General features: G+C 31.1%; 1 protein-coding gene across 1 annotated transcript; it reads left to right on the top strand.

Moving 5' to 3' along the window:
• Nucleotides 1-11,563: 11,563 nt before the first annotated feature.
• Nucleotides 11,564-12,589, top strand: LOC124454939 (type I iodothyronine deiodinase-like). Its single transcript, XM_047005690.1, has 2 exons — nucleotides 11,564-11,857; nucleotides 12,356-12,589. The coding sequence occupies exons 1-2, from the start codon at nucleotides 11,564-11,566 to the stop codon at nucleotides 12,587-12,589; spliced, it is 528 nt and encodes a 175-aa protein (XP_046861646.1).
• Nucleotides 12,590-13,386: the final 797 nt, after the last annotated feature.

Genomic DNA, 13,386 nt, shown 5'->3' with positions numbered 1-13,386 from the left:
AATTCAACTTTTCTATTAAATTAAAACACCGTCTCTAAAAACAAAAACTCTTATCTTACTTAAGAAAACACTCCAATAGATTGGCATAATTTATTAATTTTACGCTTACAAGTAAATAAAAAGAATTTCAATATCGCCTTACCCATGTTTTGAGTCAAATGCAATGCTGGAAAATTGTAAGCCTGGTTGAAGCCTCATAACACTTGTAATTTTCTTTTTCAAATAAATTTGGTAGATAATGTTCGTGGAGTCAACGTAAAAGATACGACGACCAATCCAGTCAACTGTAATATCATGAACAGAAACATTTTTCGCAGAAATTTCGTTTGTAGTTAAGTCAACATTTCCCCGTTTGATGTCTTTGCCATCAATGTAGTAAAGCACATTCTCAACTACATCAATTTCTATGTCGTTATATCTTGGTGCATGGTGAGATTTATTCTTACTGGAGCCATTAATAGTGCTGACATGAATATCTCCAGTAATAGAATCAACAGAGTATATTTTATCAAAGCTCATAATAATCAAATATGGCTTTGGATAAATATCTAAATAAATAAAAAAAAAACTACAAATTACAACGATGAGAGTGGATTAAAAAAATGCAAATTTTTATGGACTTTACGATCATAATATTTAGTGAAAGTCCATAATAAGTATTTTTAGAAAGAATTTTTTCACTGTAGAAATATTACTAATAACTGAAATTAGATTGGCTGCACAACTTCTACCTATTTTGTTGAATATTGTTTTGGTGCTATGAACAAGAAACTATGAAAATTTGTCAAATCTAAAGATTATACCTTTGTAAAAACACATTTCTGTTTGCATTTGCATCATTTCTTTGTTGTATTGTTTTACTTCCTTGCATGCAGTTGTGTTATCGTCATTGCCATTTTATCAACGCAAGTTTCCATCCATTCTTTCACGTTGTCTTTTAATGTCTCTAAGCTTTTCTTGCATATTGATATGTCGTCATTACCATTTACTATTTGGCCACTAATAGACAGGATTATGAGAGCCCCAAGAAACGCTTTTGTTGAGCTTGATATCATCTTTATTTTCTATTTATTAGAAGGTGGACGATTACTAATTTTTTAAAGCTTTTGTAGTAAAAATTTACTTTATTTATGAAAGGCTTATCATCAATATAATCATATAATCATTTGTTCTTAAACTTTTTGGTATATAAATCAAGTATTGATTTCTATAATTATGTAACATTTTAACTTCTTTCTCTTGAAAGTATTTTCACGTTTGCTTTCAGATAATTTATGATGTTTGGATATTATTGCAATAGATTAGACAAATTGTTCATTATAAAGACTCATGTTTACAACAATTCATATAAGTAGAGTTCACCCGCCTAGAACGTGTTTTGAATAAATAGATGTAAGGTTTCTAGGAAACGAAAGCATAGAAAAAAATAAGACATTCCAATGTCCACTATAACGAAATGACGCAATATATGAAATTCACCAAGAGCGGTTTAGAAAAAATTTAAAATGGATTGATTTCAAATTTGCTCATGTTAACTCAGTTTACCAGATGAAGGGGAAAGACGTATTGCTTAACTAAGCCAGCAAAATTAAATGCCAAATAATCTGTTGCGCAGTGTTTAACAGACTCGCTGGCCTCTCTGTAACTACATGACTTCTAGTTACAGAAATGGAGGCCGTTAAACAATACATGATATTGTGCTTTAAAACATCTGTCAGTCGTATAGAGAAGTTCGACTCTCATAATTATATAAATTCTTAATTGTATGAAATTTATGAGTATTTTGACAGAACTGCTAAAGTAAAGAAAATCTAAAAAGCTAAATAGAGGAATGCAACTTTGCAGTATTAAAAAATTCTTACTTCTTCAAATATTTTGTTTTAGACAATCAAAAGACTTTTGCCATTGTTGAAAATATTCTTGCAATATTGAATAATTGTAACAAAAGAAACAAGAGACGAAAAATGTATTATTTGTTTTACATGCATTCCTTGCTTTTTAAAATTACTACTGTATTGATGTTTCATGATGATTTGCCCCATTTCTATTTGTTGAATTACAAACCTCTCTTTCTTTATCATTTCCCTCAATCCTAAAGCTTAGTTTTAATGTCCAATCAAATATTCTTTATCACATATGCATTCAAGTTTTAGTTTACTATCACTCTCATGTAAAAACGCAAAACTCTTTGCAAATATTTTATAAATTTTAAATGTCTATGATAGTTGGAACACATTTTTTTGTTATCTGTATTCAGAACAAAAATACGAATGATGGTTGCTTAAAATATGTTTGATGTAGCTACGATTTTCTCTGGCGTATCAATGGAAATATGATATAATACATTTCCAGACATTCATAAATATCAACTAGTAGAACTTTATCATTTGTTGTGATCAACCAATTCGTTATTGTTTTCATCATAAAGATAAATATAAAATTATAAAAACATTTGCGAAACAGTAAAAGTATTTTAAGAATTTTAAATTAGAAAAATTAACAAATGGCAGCTAATATATATGACGCATGGCTGCGCTACTCTTAACTATAGAAAATGTTTAAAAAAAACATTCAAAAATGTTTCATAATGCTTTAACTATTTTAAAAGATAAAGATTGTATTAGATTATCTGTTGGATTACGTCTAGGCATGACTATTATAAATGAAATGTATGGTCTTCATAAGGAAGTATAATCCATAAGAGCTATTGTTCTTAAATTATATGATAGGCTCTGAATTTTAGGTTTTCTTTATGTTTTTATTACTTACCATTGAAGAGGCAATTTGGCTATCAATGAAATTTCTTATTTAAGTTCTGACGAGTTGTTTTCTATTCTTCTCAAACAGCAGCTTAGAAAAAATGTAACTGAAGTAGAAACTGTCTTGTCCTAAAGTGCTAGTAATATTGGCTTCTTGAATTTGATATCAACACAAGACAAGTACTTTTCCGTGGACGGGGACACAAATTTTGATGATTTTTAATTATATTTTAGATAAAGAGCCGTAATTGCAGAAATTAAGTATCAGAAAAATTATGCAACAAAAATATTGCTTCAACAATTCGAAGAAATACCACTGACATTGAAAATAACAGACCAAATTATTTTAATTCCTTATAACAACACCCCGGGAAAAAATACGTTTATTTTGACGTTATTCAAATTGGTCAACTATTTCAAGTGTCTCTATAAACTAAAAGAAAAATGTGCAATGCAGATGTTAATTTCCTCTCATAGATAAGATACTATAAAGCCAAAAAAAGAGTATTCTCTATAAGCAGCTTTTGTTCAACTTTTATAGTTCATTATAATATGTTTTACCCTTTTTTACTTAACCTAACATGAAACTTTCTAAAGTATATCAAATTCAAACAAGACTAGTTTCTTAGGTGATTATCTTTATACATCCCATTTCACATGATTTTAATATCGCATGTTATTAATAAATTAAGTTTATTTCAATGTATTCATTCTCTTTCCTTTCTCAAAAATGCAGAAAATAACGACAAAAAAGACCCATTAATAGTTGCAGACCCCTATCCCCCTAAACATTTTCAGAGCCAAATTTTCGACTTAAATTTTACGTGATATACATGAAATTCTGTTTACAACATCTGTCAGCCGTATAGAGAAGTTCGACTCTCATAATGATATAAATTCTGAATTCAATGAAATTTATGAGCATTTCGACAGAATTGCTATAGTAAAAAAGTCTAAAGAACTAAATAGAGGAATTCAACTTTAAAGTATCAAAAAGTTTTAATTCTTCAAATATTTTGTTTCAGACAATTAAAAGGCATTTGCCATCTGTCAAAAATATTCTTGCAATTTTGAATAATTGTAGCAAACGAAACAAGAGACGAAAAATGTATCATTTATTTTGCACGCATTCCTTGCTTTTTAAAATGACTTCTGTATTGATGTTTGATGATGATTTTCCCCATTTCAATTTGTTGAATTTTGTACTTCTCTTTCTTTATCATTTCCCTCAATCATAAATCTTAGTTTTAATGTCTAATCAAATTTCTTTATCACACATGCATTCAAGTTTTTGTTTACTATCATTCTCATGTAAAAACGTAAAGCACTTTACAAATATTTTATAATTTTTAAATGTTTATGATAGTTGGAAAACATTTTTTTGTTATCTGTATATAGAACAGAAATACGAATGATGGTTGCTTCAAATATTTTTGATGTAGCTACGATTTTCTCTTGCGTTTCAATGGAAATATGATATAATACATTTCCAGACATTCATAAATATCAATTAGTAGAACTTTATCATTTGTTGTGATCAATCAATTCGTTATTGTTTTCATCATAAGGATAAATATAAAATGATAAAAATATTTGCGAAGCAGTAAAAGTATTTTTATAAATTTTAAATTAGTCAAATTAACAAATGGCAGCTATGTATACATGACGCATGGCTGCGCTAACTACAGAAAATGTTAAAAAAAACATACAAAAAAGTTTCATAATGCTTTAAGTATTTTCAAAGATAAAGATTGTATTAGATTATCTGTTGAATTACGTACAAGCATGACTATGATAAATAAAATGTATGGTCTTCATAAGGAAGTTTAATCCATATGAGCTATTGTTCTTAAATTATGTGATAGGCTATGAAGTTTAGGTTTTCTTTATGTTTTCCTTACTTACCATTGAAGAGGCAATTCGGCTATCAATGAAATTTCTCTTTTGAATTCTGACAAGTTGTTTTCTATTCTTCTCAAACAGCAGCTTAGAAAAAATGTAACTGAAGTAGAAACTGTCTTGTCCTAAAGTGCTAGTAATATTGGCTTCTTGAATTTGATATCAACACAAGACAAGTACTTTTCCGTGGACGGGGACACAAATTTTGATGATTTTTAATTATATTTTAGATAAAGAGCCGTAATTGCAGAAATTAAGAGTCAGAAAAAATATGCAACAAAAATATTGTTTCAACAATTCGAAGAAATACCATTTACAATGAAAATAACAGACCAAATTACTTTAATTTCTTATAACAACACCCCGGGAAGAAATATGATTATTTTGACGCTATTCAAATTGGTAAACTATTTCAAGTGTATCTATAAACTAAAAGAAAAATGTGCACTGCAGATGTTAGTTTCCGTTCATAGATAAAATACTATAATGCAAAAAAGAGTATTGTCTATAAGCAACTTTTGTTTATTTTATAGCTCATTATAATATGATTTACCCCCTTTTTACTTAACCTAACATAAAACTTTCCAAAGTACATCATATTCAAACAACGTTAGTTTCTTAGGTAATTATCTTTATACATCACATTTCACATGATTTTAATTTCTAATGTTTTTAACAAATTTAGTTTATTTCAACGTATTACTTCCCTTTCCTTTCTCGAGATTCGGAAAATAAGGACGAAAAAAGGCGAATTGATGGTTGCGACCCCCCTCCCATAAACATTTTCAGAGAATATTTAGGACTTACATTTTCATAAGTTACAATCCTCATACAGGTAAGTGTTTTTTCGTTTTCACCGAATGTATAAAAGCAAAGTTTCTGCAAATACTTTTTTATTTTTCTATTATAAGTTTTGGCGTACTACGCATGTTTGTGTCTTATCAACATAATGTCAAATCTAAGTTGTTTGAGCTCATTACTTGTGCATTATGTATAAATGTACGTCATTAGACTATACTTTTGAACAATTTTTCTGAAAATAATAATGATTTTTCTACAATTCGTTTTTAAAATATTACATTGTCATTGAATGCAAAAACGTTCTCTCCAATTTATTCAGTTTCTACAAAAAAAAACGCTTTCTGAAAAAAAATCTGCGAAGAAATGTCTCTTTTGTTACGTTGCTTTTGAGTAAGATTGTGTGACAGGGAATATTTAATACTGATTGCAAAAAAATATAAACACCTCTTAAAAAATTCTTTTTAATGTTTAAATTATTCAACAGCTTAATTCCATTGACGTAATTTTATTAGCGTGCTTCAAATTTGCATTAAATTCTCACGAAGACACGCATATAATATTGTTCATTCACTTCTTTGAGTCACGCAACGTCAACAAGAGTTGTGAATTTTTAGGTTTGAGAATCCAGTTAGAGAAATCATAGGACGTAGATGTGGCTCTAACACGCTTTTTTAGAGATTGTACTTTATTCATCATGTTTCTAATAAATTTTGCTTCGTCAGGTATCAATGAACCCAATTTATTCATCTTCTATGCTTTAACATACCTCCAAAAATACTTTAGAAAATTCTCTATGCATGATGCCTTATAATATTTTTTTTGCATTTACGCAGCATAATAGAAACGCTTTACCTGCTGCTTTAATATTGAAATTTTAAAAGTTGTTTGTGTGGGGGAATAAATTAGTTTTTTCTTCTTGCAGTTGAAAAGCTGTTTTGCAAATTTCCAATTGACTATATTTACAATGTATGGATCTCTGCAAAGTAAGAAATTTCATTATAATTTTGCTATTGTTCAACCGAATAGTTTTTGATATATTACAGAGTTAAACTTTCACTAGTTGACAGAGGTCATTTTAATAAAATATTTTGTCATATAGCAATGACAACTATTTGTTACAAAGAATTCGTTGCTAATGTCCTTTTCTGTGGTCATTTAAATGTCACTCAATCTATTGACTTCTCTTCAAACCATGCTATCACAGATCTGATGCAGAAAAATAACTGAACAACAAACACACTAAGAAATCTATTTGAAAAATAAGGCCAAAACTCCTTTGTTAAAGATTGACTGTTTTTTTGGTTTCGCGTTCATACTTTGCCAGCAAAGTAAGAGATACTTCAAAGAGTGACTAACTACAAAAACCAACCTATGCAACTATCTTTATCGAGCAGCTATGAAATGCCACAAAGACGACTAATCAAAGTGCTTGTTCAACACGACAATATCATAGAGCATGACACGTCATTTAAAAACAGATGGATTTAATTATATACTTTGTACTGCATGTCATAAGGTGGTTTATAGTGCTGCTATCGAAAAAATGCTTCCGCCAATACCTTTATGAACATCTGACGAATACATTACCACCGACTTTCTCTTCTACTTCCATAAACAGCTTGAGACAACAAATAAAGTTGATATTCTACGGAATATCTTATCTTGTATTCAATATAGATTCACTGGATAATGTTATCGATTTTGACAAATTTTGAATAATTTATGGCTCGGAAAAGAAAATTCAAAAATGTCCCAGTATACGACACATTAAGCTTTCCTGACGTTGATAGATCTTTAAGCCAGCTATTATTCCATCCATTAACTGAGTGTGACACAGAGTCCTATTTTGGAGGATGCGACAAAAGAAAACTGCATTGGATGTCTGGAAATTTATTCATCCTCAACGGACTATTGAACCAAACAATTACATCGTCCGAAGAAAACATCACAAAGCAATCTATGGACGTTATTGAGAGGTGTGTGTTGCTGTTGTTTCATCGAAAGGAAAGAAAACTGATACAAACTGATTAAATATGCATGCAAAGGAAAAGTCAGTGCAAGTACTTTTGAGGCAATCTGTATTTAAACTGCGCTTTGTAATATGACTTTTATCCATTGCATTTTTACGACAGCTGTACGACCAATTTCGTATGAAAAATCAGTTTCCTCGTATTCACAATTTATTGATTGGAACTTTACTGAACTGATTAGCAAATAGTTCATGTTAAATCGATGCAGACAATTGAACCAGTAAAATTATCTGAATGTTCTGTTTTAAGAGCATGATACACTATTCAAGTTGAAAAAGCTAGATGTCAACAAAGTACAATATTTCTGGCAATAAACGCAGGAATTGACCAAGTGACCATTTTACACAAACTGTTATCGGTGGATAAATTTGCGAGTTTTTATTGAATTCACTCAAATACATGCTTAAAATAATCGCTGTATGTTCCTTTTTAAAAAAAAATTAATTTGATAAATTTCGATACAAAACAAAGGCAAGAACTGCAAAAAACCTCATTTATGTAATACAATCTACATTATCTTTTGCCCTGTTGACGACGCCATATTGAATAATCATGATGGCCCAACGCGGACACATATAATATGTACTTACCTATGACTACTACATCTATGGTAAAAATAGATATTTTAATATGGCGCAAAGCTCAAATTTAAACACAGTAAGCAATTACAGACTTGCATTGTCATGTTATATCGCAAGCTAAGCAAAGAAGACAAAAAATTGAATATGCTTTGTATATTTTAACTAGTCTGAGGCAACGTATTTTAAAAATCTCTGTTGTAAAAGCACTTCTACTTTGTTTTGAAAAAATGCAGCATCCCTTATTTAACGTTGATTGTTATTCTTTCAATAATATTGCCTTTCCTTTATCGCGTTCCAGACTTTGTTGTGAGCAAAACGCGAGCGCCAAATTGTATTTGAGAAATTGCAAAATTCAACGTTTGAAACAGGCCTTATTATGCGATGCCCGATGTTACTAAAAGATGTTAGACACAACCACATTTCACATAGTGATTAGCCGCTGACCGTGCGAGTACGAGCAGATTAAGAAAAAAGGTACGTTAGCGTACATAGGGATTTAATTTTAAAAAGACAGAATGCGATTAACAAGTTTTCAATTTAGCTAGTGATAATATTCTAATTGAAGAGTCAAGCACCATCCTTAATTAGCATAATCATAATCACTATACATTAATTTGAAAGTTGCTTTTTATCGAGGAAATAAATTGAATTTAACTGAATGAAAATGAACTATTAGTTTGAAAAATTTACGATAACCGTAAAACAGAGGGAAATGAGAGCCTAACCTCCATGGTCTTAGCTTTATACTGTTCGATCACTAATGTTTTCCTTGTATTCTCCTACCTGTATGGTCCTAGCTTTATACTGTTCGATCACTAATGTTTTACTTGTTTTCTCCTACCTCCATGACCATAGCTTTATACTGTTCGATCACTAATGTTTTACTTGTATTCTCCTACCTCCACTGTCTCACCTTTAGATGAAGTAAACTACTCTATCACCCATAGAGTAGTAAACTACTCTATCACTATGTAAATTCTATATATATCAATATGTAAACATAATGGCGTTCTTTAAAAAGATAAAAAACAGAAGATTATGGCATGGATGCTTGGACCAACGACTGGGACATAGAGTAGAAAAAAAGGTAGAGATAAAGGTAGACATAAATTTTTTCATGCCATGTAAACTATAAGCATTGTATATGGCGAAAAATGTAATTACACAACAGTTCACATTTTCTAGCTCTATATACGGGCTGGCGTCTAATGCCTTTCTTCAGCTCTCCTATCTCTACTGCCCTATCTTTAGACGAGCTTACTTTTAATATTTTATGAATATTTCCCTACTTTCGCTGTCCTAGTTTCATCCTGTCGTACCTCTTATGTTTTGCTCGCATTCTCCTACCTACATGGTCCTAGCTTTATACTGTTTGATCACTAATGTTTTACTTCTATTCTCCTACTACCTCCACCGGCTGAACTTTAATGTCATATTTCTATTCGCATCTGTCAAAAATAATTTGACTAGCAAACACACAACTTGAATAAAAAATTTTGATATATTCATAAATATGCCATACACTAATTGAAAACCATATTTATCTTTGATACAGTATGAAAAAAGGCGTATACAATCAAGAAACTTAGACACTTCTCAAAAGCCAAGGCCTCTTGTATGTGAAGACACATTTACAACCTTTCCTTAGCGGAGGTGAATACCAAAACAGCCTTCTCAAACAACATTATAAACTGTTGTAAGCGGTTGCACTTGATCTATTTTCAGTCAAATTAGTAATTATCCCGACTAATTGACATATTACGGTATATAAATAGATGTTGTTTTGTAATGCATGTAAATTCCTTCGTCTCCTTCATTTTTCTTCATGAACCACTATAGTTTTTTCTCCAGGTTTGCGCATTTATGTGCCTCAAAGAAAATTGTTTCATGTCATGTGAACTTTAAGCATTGTGTCTATGCAATGACAATATACATGATGAATTTGTTATTTGATAAAGTCTATGGACTCAAACGTTTCACTGTACAGATGTTTGACTTTTCAGTCGTTATGAAGTATATAATCATATTTCAAAACATTGTAAAAACAGTCATTTTTAAAAAAATTTTTATAATTATGCAAAAATTAACAAACATCTCATAAGCGGACACCTCCGACAGAAGAACACCAAGTCATGGTCTCAAGGGTGTCCTTTTACGGTAAGTTCGATTGCATTCATTGAATATAAACATGCTTTAAAACGTCTATGCCTATATAGCGTAAAGAATGTTCTGAATTTTCTTCCTTGATGTTTTCCATCGTTACAAACATTTGCTGGCACGGATGAAACTATCAAACACAATTGTGGTCATTTACGAGCGTGATTAACACTATCGTATCTACGTCATTCGCATTGAATATTAAAGTTTATTACATGTTATTTTGCTGTGACATGATTTCTTTGCACGAAATTTTCAAAACATGTCTCGCATACATTTTACTTTTCTTTCAAGGATTAGGCATGGAAATTTTTGTGAGAGAAAATTTCTGGTTGTTGGTCCGTTATTCATGTGTATTCAGTTATTCCTGGCATTTGAAATGTCCCATGAAAACAGAGAACAGGAAATATTATACCTTGATTTTACGCTTTTTAAAAGAATAAAAATGCAAATTAAGAACTTTCAAATACACTAAATGAATGAATCGAAATCTTCCCAGTCACATAAACGTCACTCAAGACAGACATGAAAGGTGAAAGCATGTACAGGATCGCAGTTAAATGTTGGGTTACCGTTGAAGTAACAGTCATTTTTGCTATTTGTAGCATATTTTATTATATTCCAGGTGAGAAACCTACGTTGTTTATATGTCACGCCTTAACCAAAACAATCATTCGTTTCTTTGGTCATTTTTTCCTGTAATGCAAGCAAATAAGCTCAAACTAAAATTTACAAATTTTACAGATGTAAAATTTTATAAACTAAATATGCAGATAGCAGAAGTAAAAGCTTGTTAGCTATGTAAAGAGGGCCTAAAATTTAGACCTCGCAGAACAATGGTCAAGCTAGTAACGGTAGATCGAATTGCTTTTACAAGTTCACATAAAATTTCGGAATTCGTAGCTTAAAATGGCATATACATTATAGACACTCGTATATAGATATAAATGTAATACAATCTTATGTTAGACAGCTAGTTCATACGTATTTTAGGCAACATAAAATTTTTGTATGCATTTGGACTGTTCTTAAATTTAAATGTGGGCTTTGTACTGGTTGTCCAATCAACCATAAAACTTTTTTCTAATCACATACATATTGTCTTGATAAACAAGTACGTGCTTTCACATAACAAAAAAAGCCTTATAATGGTGCACTAACTTTCACACCAATATATGACATCTCTTCCTTTTTTCTGTCAAAATGATCATGATTAATGTCTTATTATTTTTATGAATAACTAGGTTTAGGGTTTGTGCTCGAGAATGGTATGAGAAAAGTGACGGGATTAAATATCCCTAAAACCAACTGCTGGGAAACATTTCTTGGATGGGAAATGTTTAACTCAGTTTGGAAATCAAGAGTTGTCGATATTACAAAGGAAATGCGAAACGGACTGGAGGCACAAAATATTCCCTTGGTAACACCCGATGGAAAGAAATGTGTGCGTTTACTTGATTTACTTCAGGCTGAGAGAGCATTAGTCGTGTACTTTGGCAGTTGTAGTTGCCCAGTGTTTATGAATAAACTGAAAGAATTTTGTGTTCTAGCTGAAGACTTTTCAGATATCGTGGATTTTGTCGTTGTATATATTGAAGAAGCACATCCCATTGATGGATGGTCTTTCAAGGTAAATTCTTTTATTTCTTCAACATAATTTTGAGTGGATGAAAATCGTTGAGTTATATTACAGCTATGTAATTCAATAAACTTCATTATGAAGAATAGTTTTTCCAGTATAACATGAAAGAGAAATTAAACGGCTACAGCAATTTCGTAATTTATAAAACATTCTTTGTACAACCAGAATAATAATAACGCGGTATATAAATTTCATCAGGTAAAAATCTTTTGCAAACACTCATAACATTTTAGTAGGCTATATAGCCAGACAATATGTTCTGCTGACATAATAATAGCTTTTTTATCTTACTGATAAAAATGGGACCTTTTTCAAAGGCAGAAATACTGAACTTCTTTTGAACTATACTTTCATTAGGCAAAAACAAAGATGTTGTTTGAAAAAGAATCGTCCCTTTCATTATTTGACAATCTTTTGTGTATAGAAAAACATGTCTTAAGATTTCTTGATAAAGTCATGAAGGGAGCTAATTTCACTTCATTTTAGAATAACTTTATCAAAGTACGAATGCATCGAAATCAATATGAAAGATGCAAAGCCGCTCAAAAGCTACAAGAACTCAATTTTCCATGTCAAATAATGGTAGATACAATGGACGATAATGCAAATGTGGCCTATGGAGCGTTGCCTGAGAGACTCTACGCCATCGAAGAAGGTAAAGTCGCGTACGTGGGTGGACAGGGACCAATGAATTCATCAATGAAAGCAGCACGTGACTGACTAGAGTCATATCGCGAGAAAAACACATTTAGAAGATGGACAATCTAACCCAGCGAGCAAGAACTGTACAGAATGCAAACTTCGTATAATGACATTTTGACATATTTTGGCCTTGAGGCTGAGACTGTTGTTTCTTTATCCCAAAACATTTTTTCAACGATTGACAATGCCTTAATGTATGATGTTGTACAGATATGGAAAAACATTATTCAAAAGTGAGATTTTTACAAGGATGCGTCGACAAAGGAGCTTTGAAAACTTATAGACACACATGCATATTTTTCTTGTAACTTACAAAAGCTTAAAAATACAAGACAATGTAGGTTTTCATGCTATTAGTATATCTAAACGTTGATCATGAATTTAATTGAAATGAATCGACTGTTAGGAGCTACCAAAATGGAACATGCATATATGAATATTTGCCCCCTTCAATTATCGAGCTTGCGCAGCCTCTGAGTAGCTACGTGGTTTACGACTTATGTTTACAATACAAAACACAAAACTATAAACATTGAGTATTTCTGGAACAAAATATTATTGATGTCGTGTCAAAATGGAGGGCGTAGGGCAAATATACCCCGTCCAGTATAAAATAAAGCTTTGCTTGCAGTGATGAACTGATGCTTTATCGTAACATGTTCACAGTTCGTCATTTACATGAAGCAGACATTCCAAAATGATTTTTCTCGTAGACGTTGCTGACACGAACTGAGTGCAAGAACAGGGCGTTTTTTGTACTCGCACATCAAGGTTACCATAGAAACCAAACAAAACCACAAACGATTTGTGTTGCT

Source organism: Xenia sp. Carnegie-2017, unplaced genomic scaffold (genome assembly GCF_021976095.1).
Source record: "Xenia sp. Carnegie-2017 unplaced genomic scaffold, XeniaSp_v1 HiC_scaffold_3, whole genome shotgun sequence".
In the NCBI taxonomy this organism is placed as follows: Eukaryota; Metazoa; Cnidaria; class Anthozoa; order Malacalcyonacea; family Xeniidae; genus Xenia; species Xenia sp. Carnegie-2017.
The sequence above is the reverse complement of the archived record's forward strand: the minus strand, read 5'-3'. Positions and strand labels throughout refer to the sequence as shown.

What these genes read in the sequence shown, in the direction of transcription:
- LOC124454939 (XM_047005690.1), top strand. Translation starts at nt 11,564, where the DNA reads ATGTTTAACTCAGTTTGGAAATCAAGAGTTGTCGATATTACAAAGGAA. An exon ending in TTGATGGATGGTCTTTCAAG is followed by an intron (nt 11,858 to 12,355) that starts GTAAATTCTTTT and finishes ACTTCATTTTAG; the next exon opens with AATAACTTTATCAAAGTACG.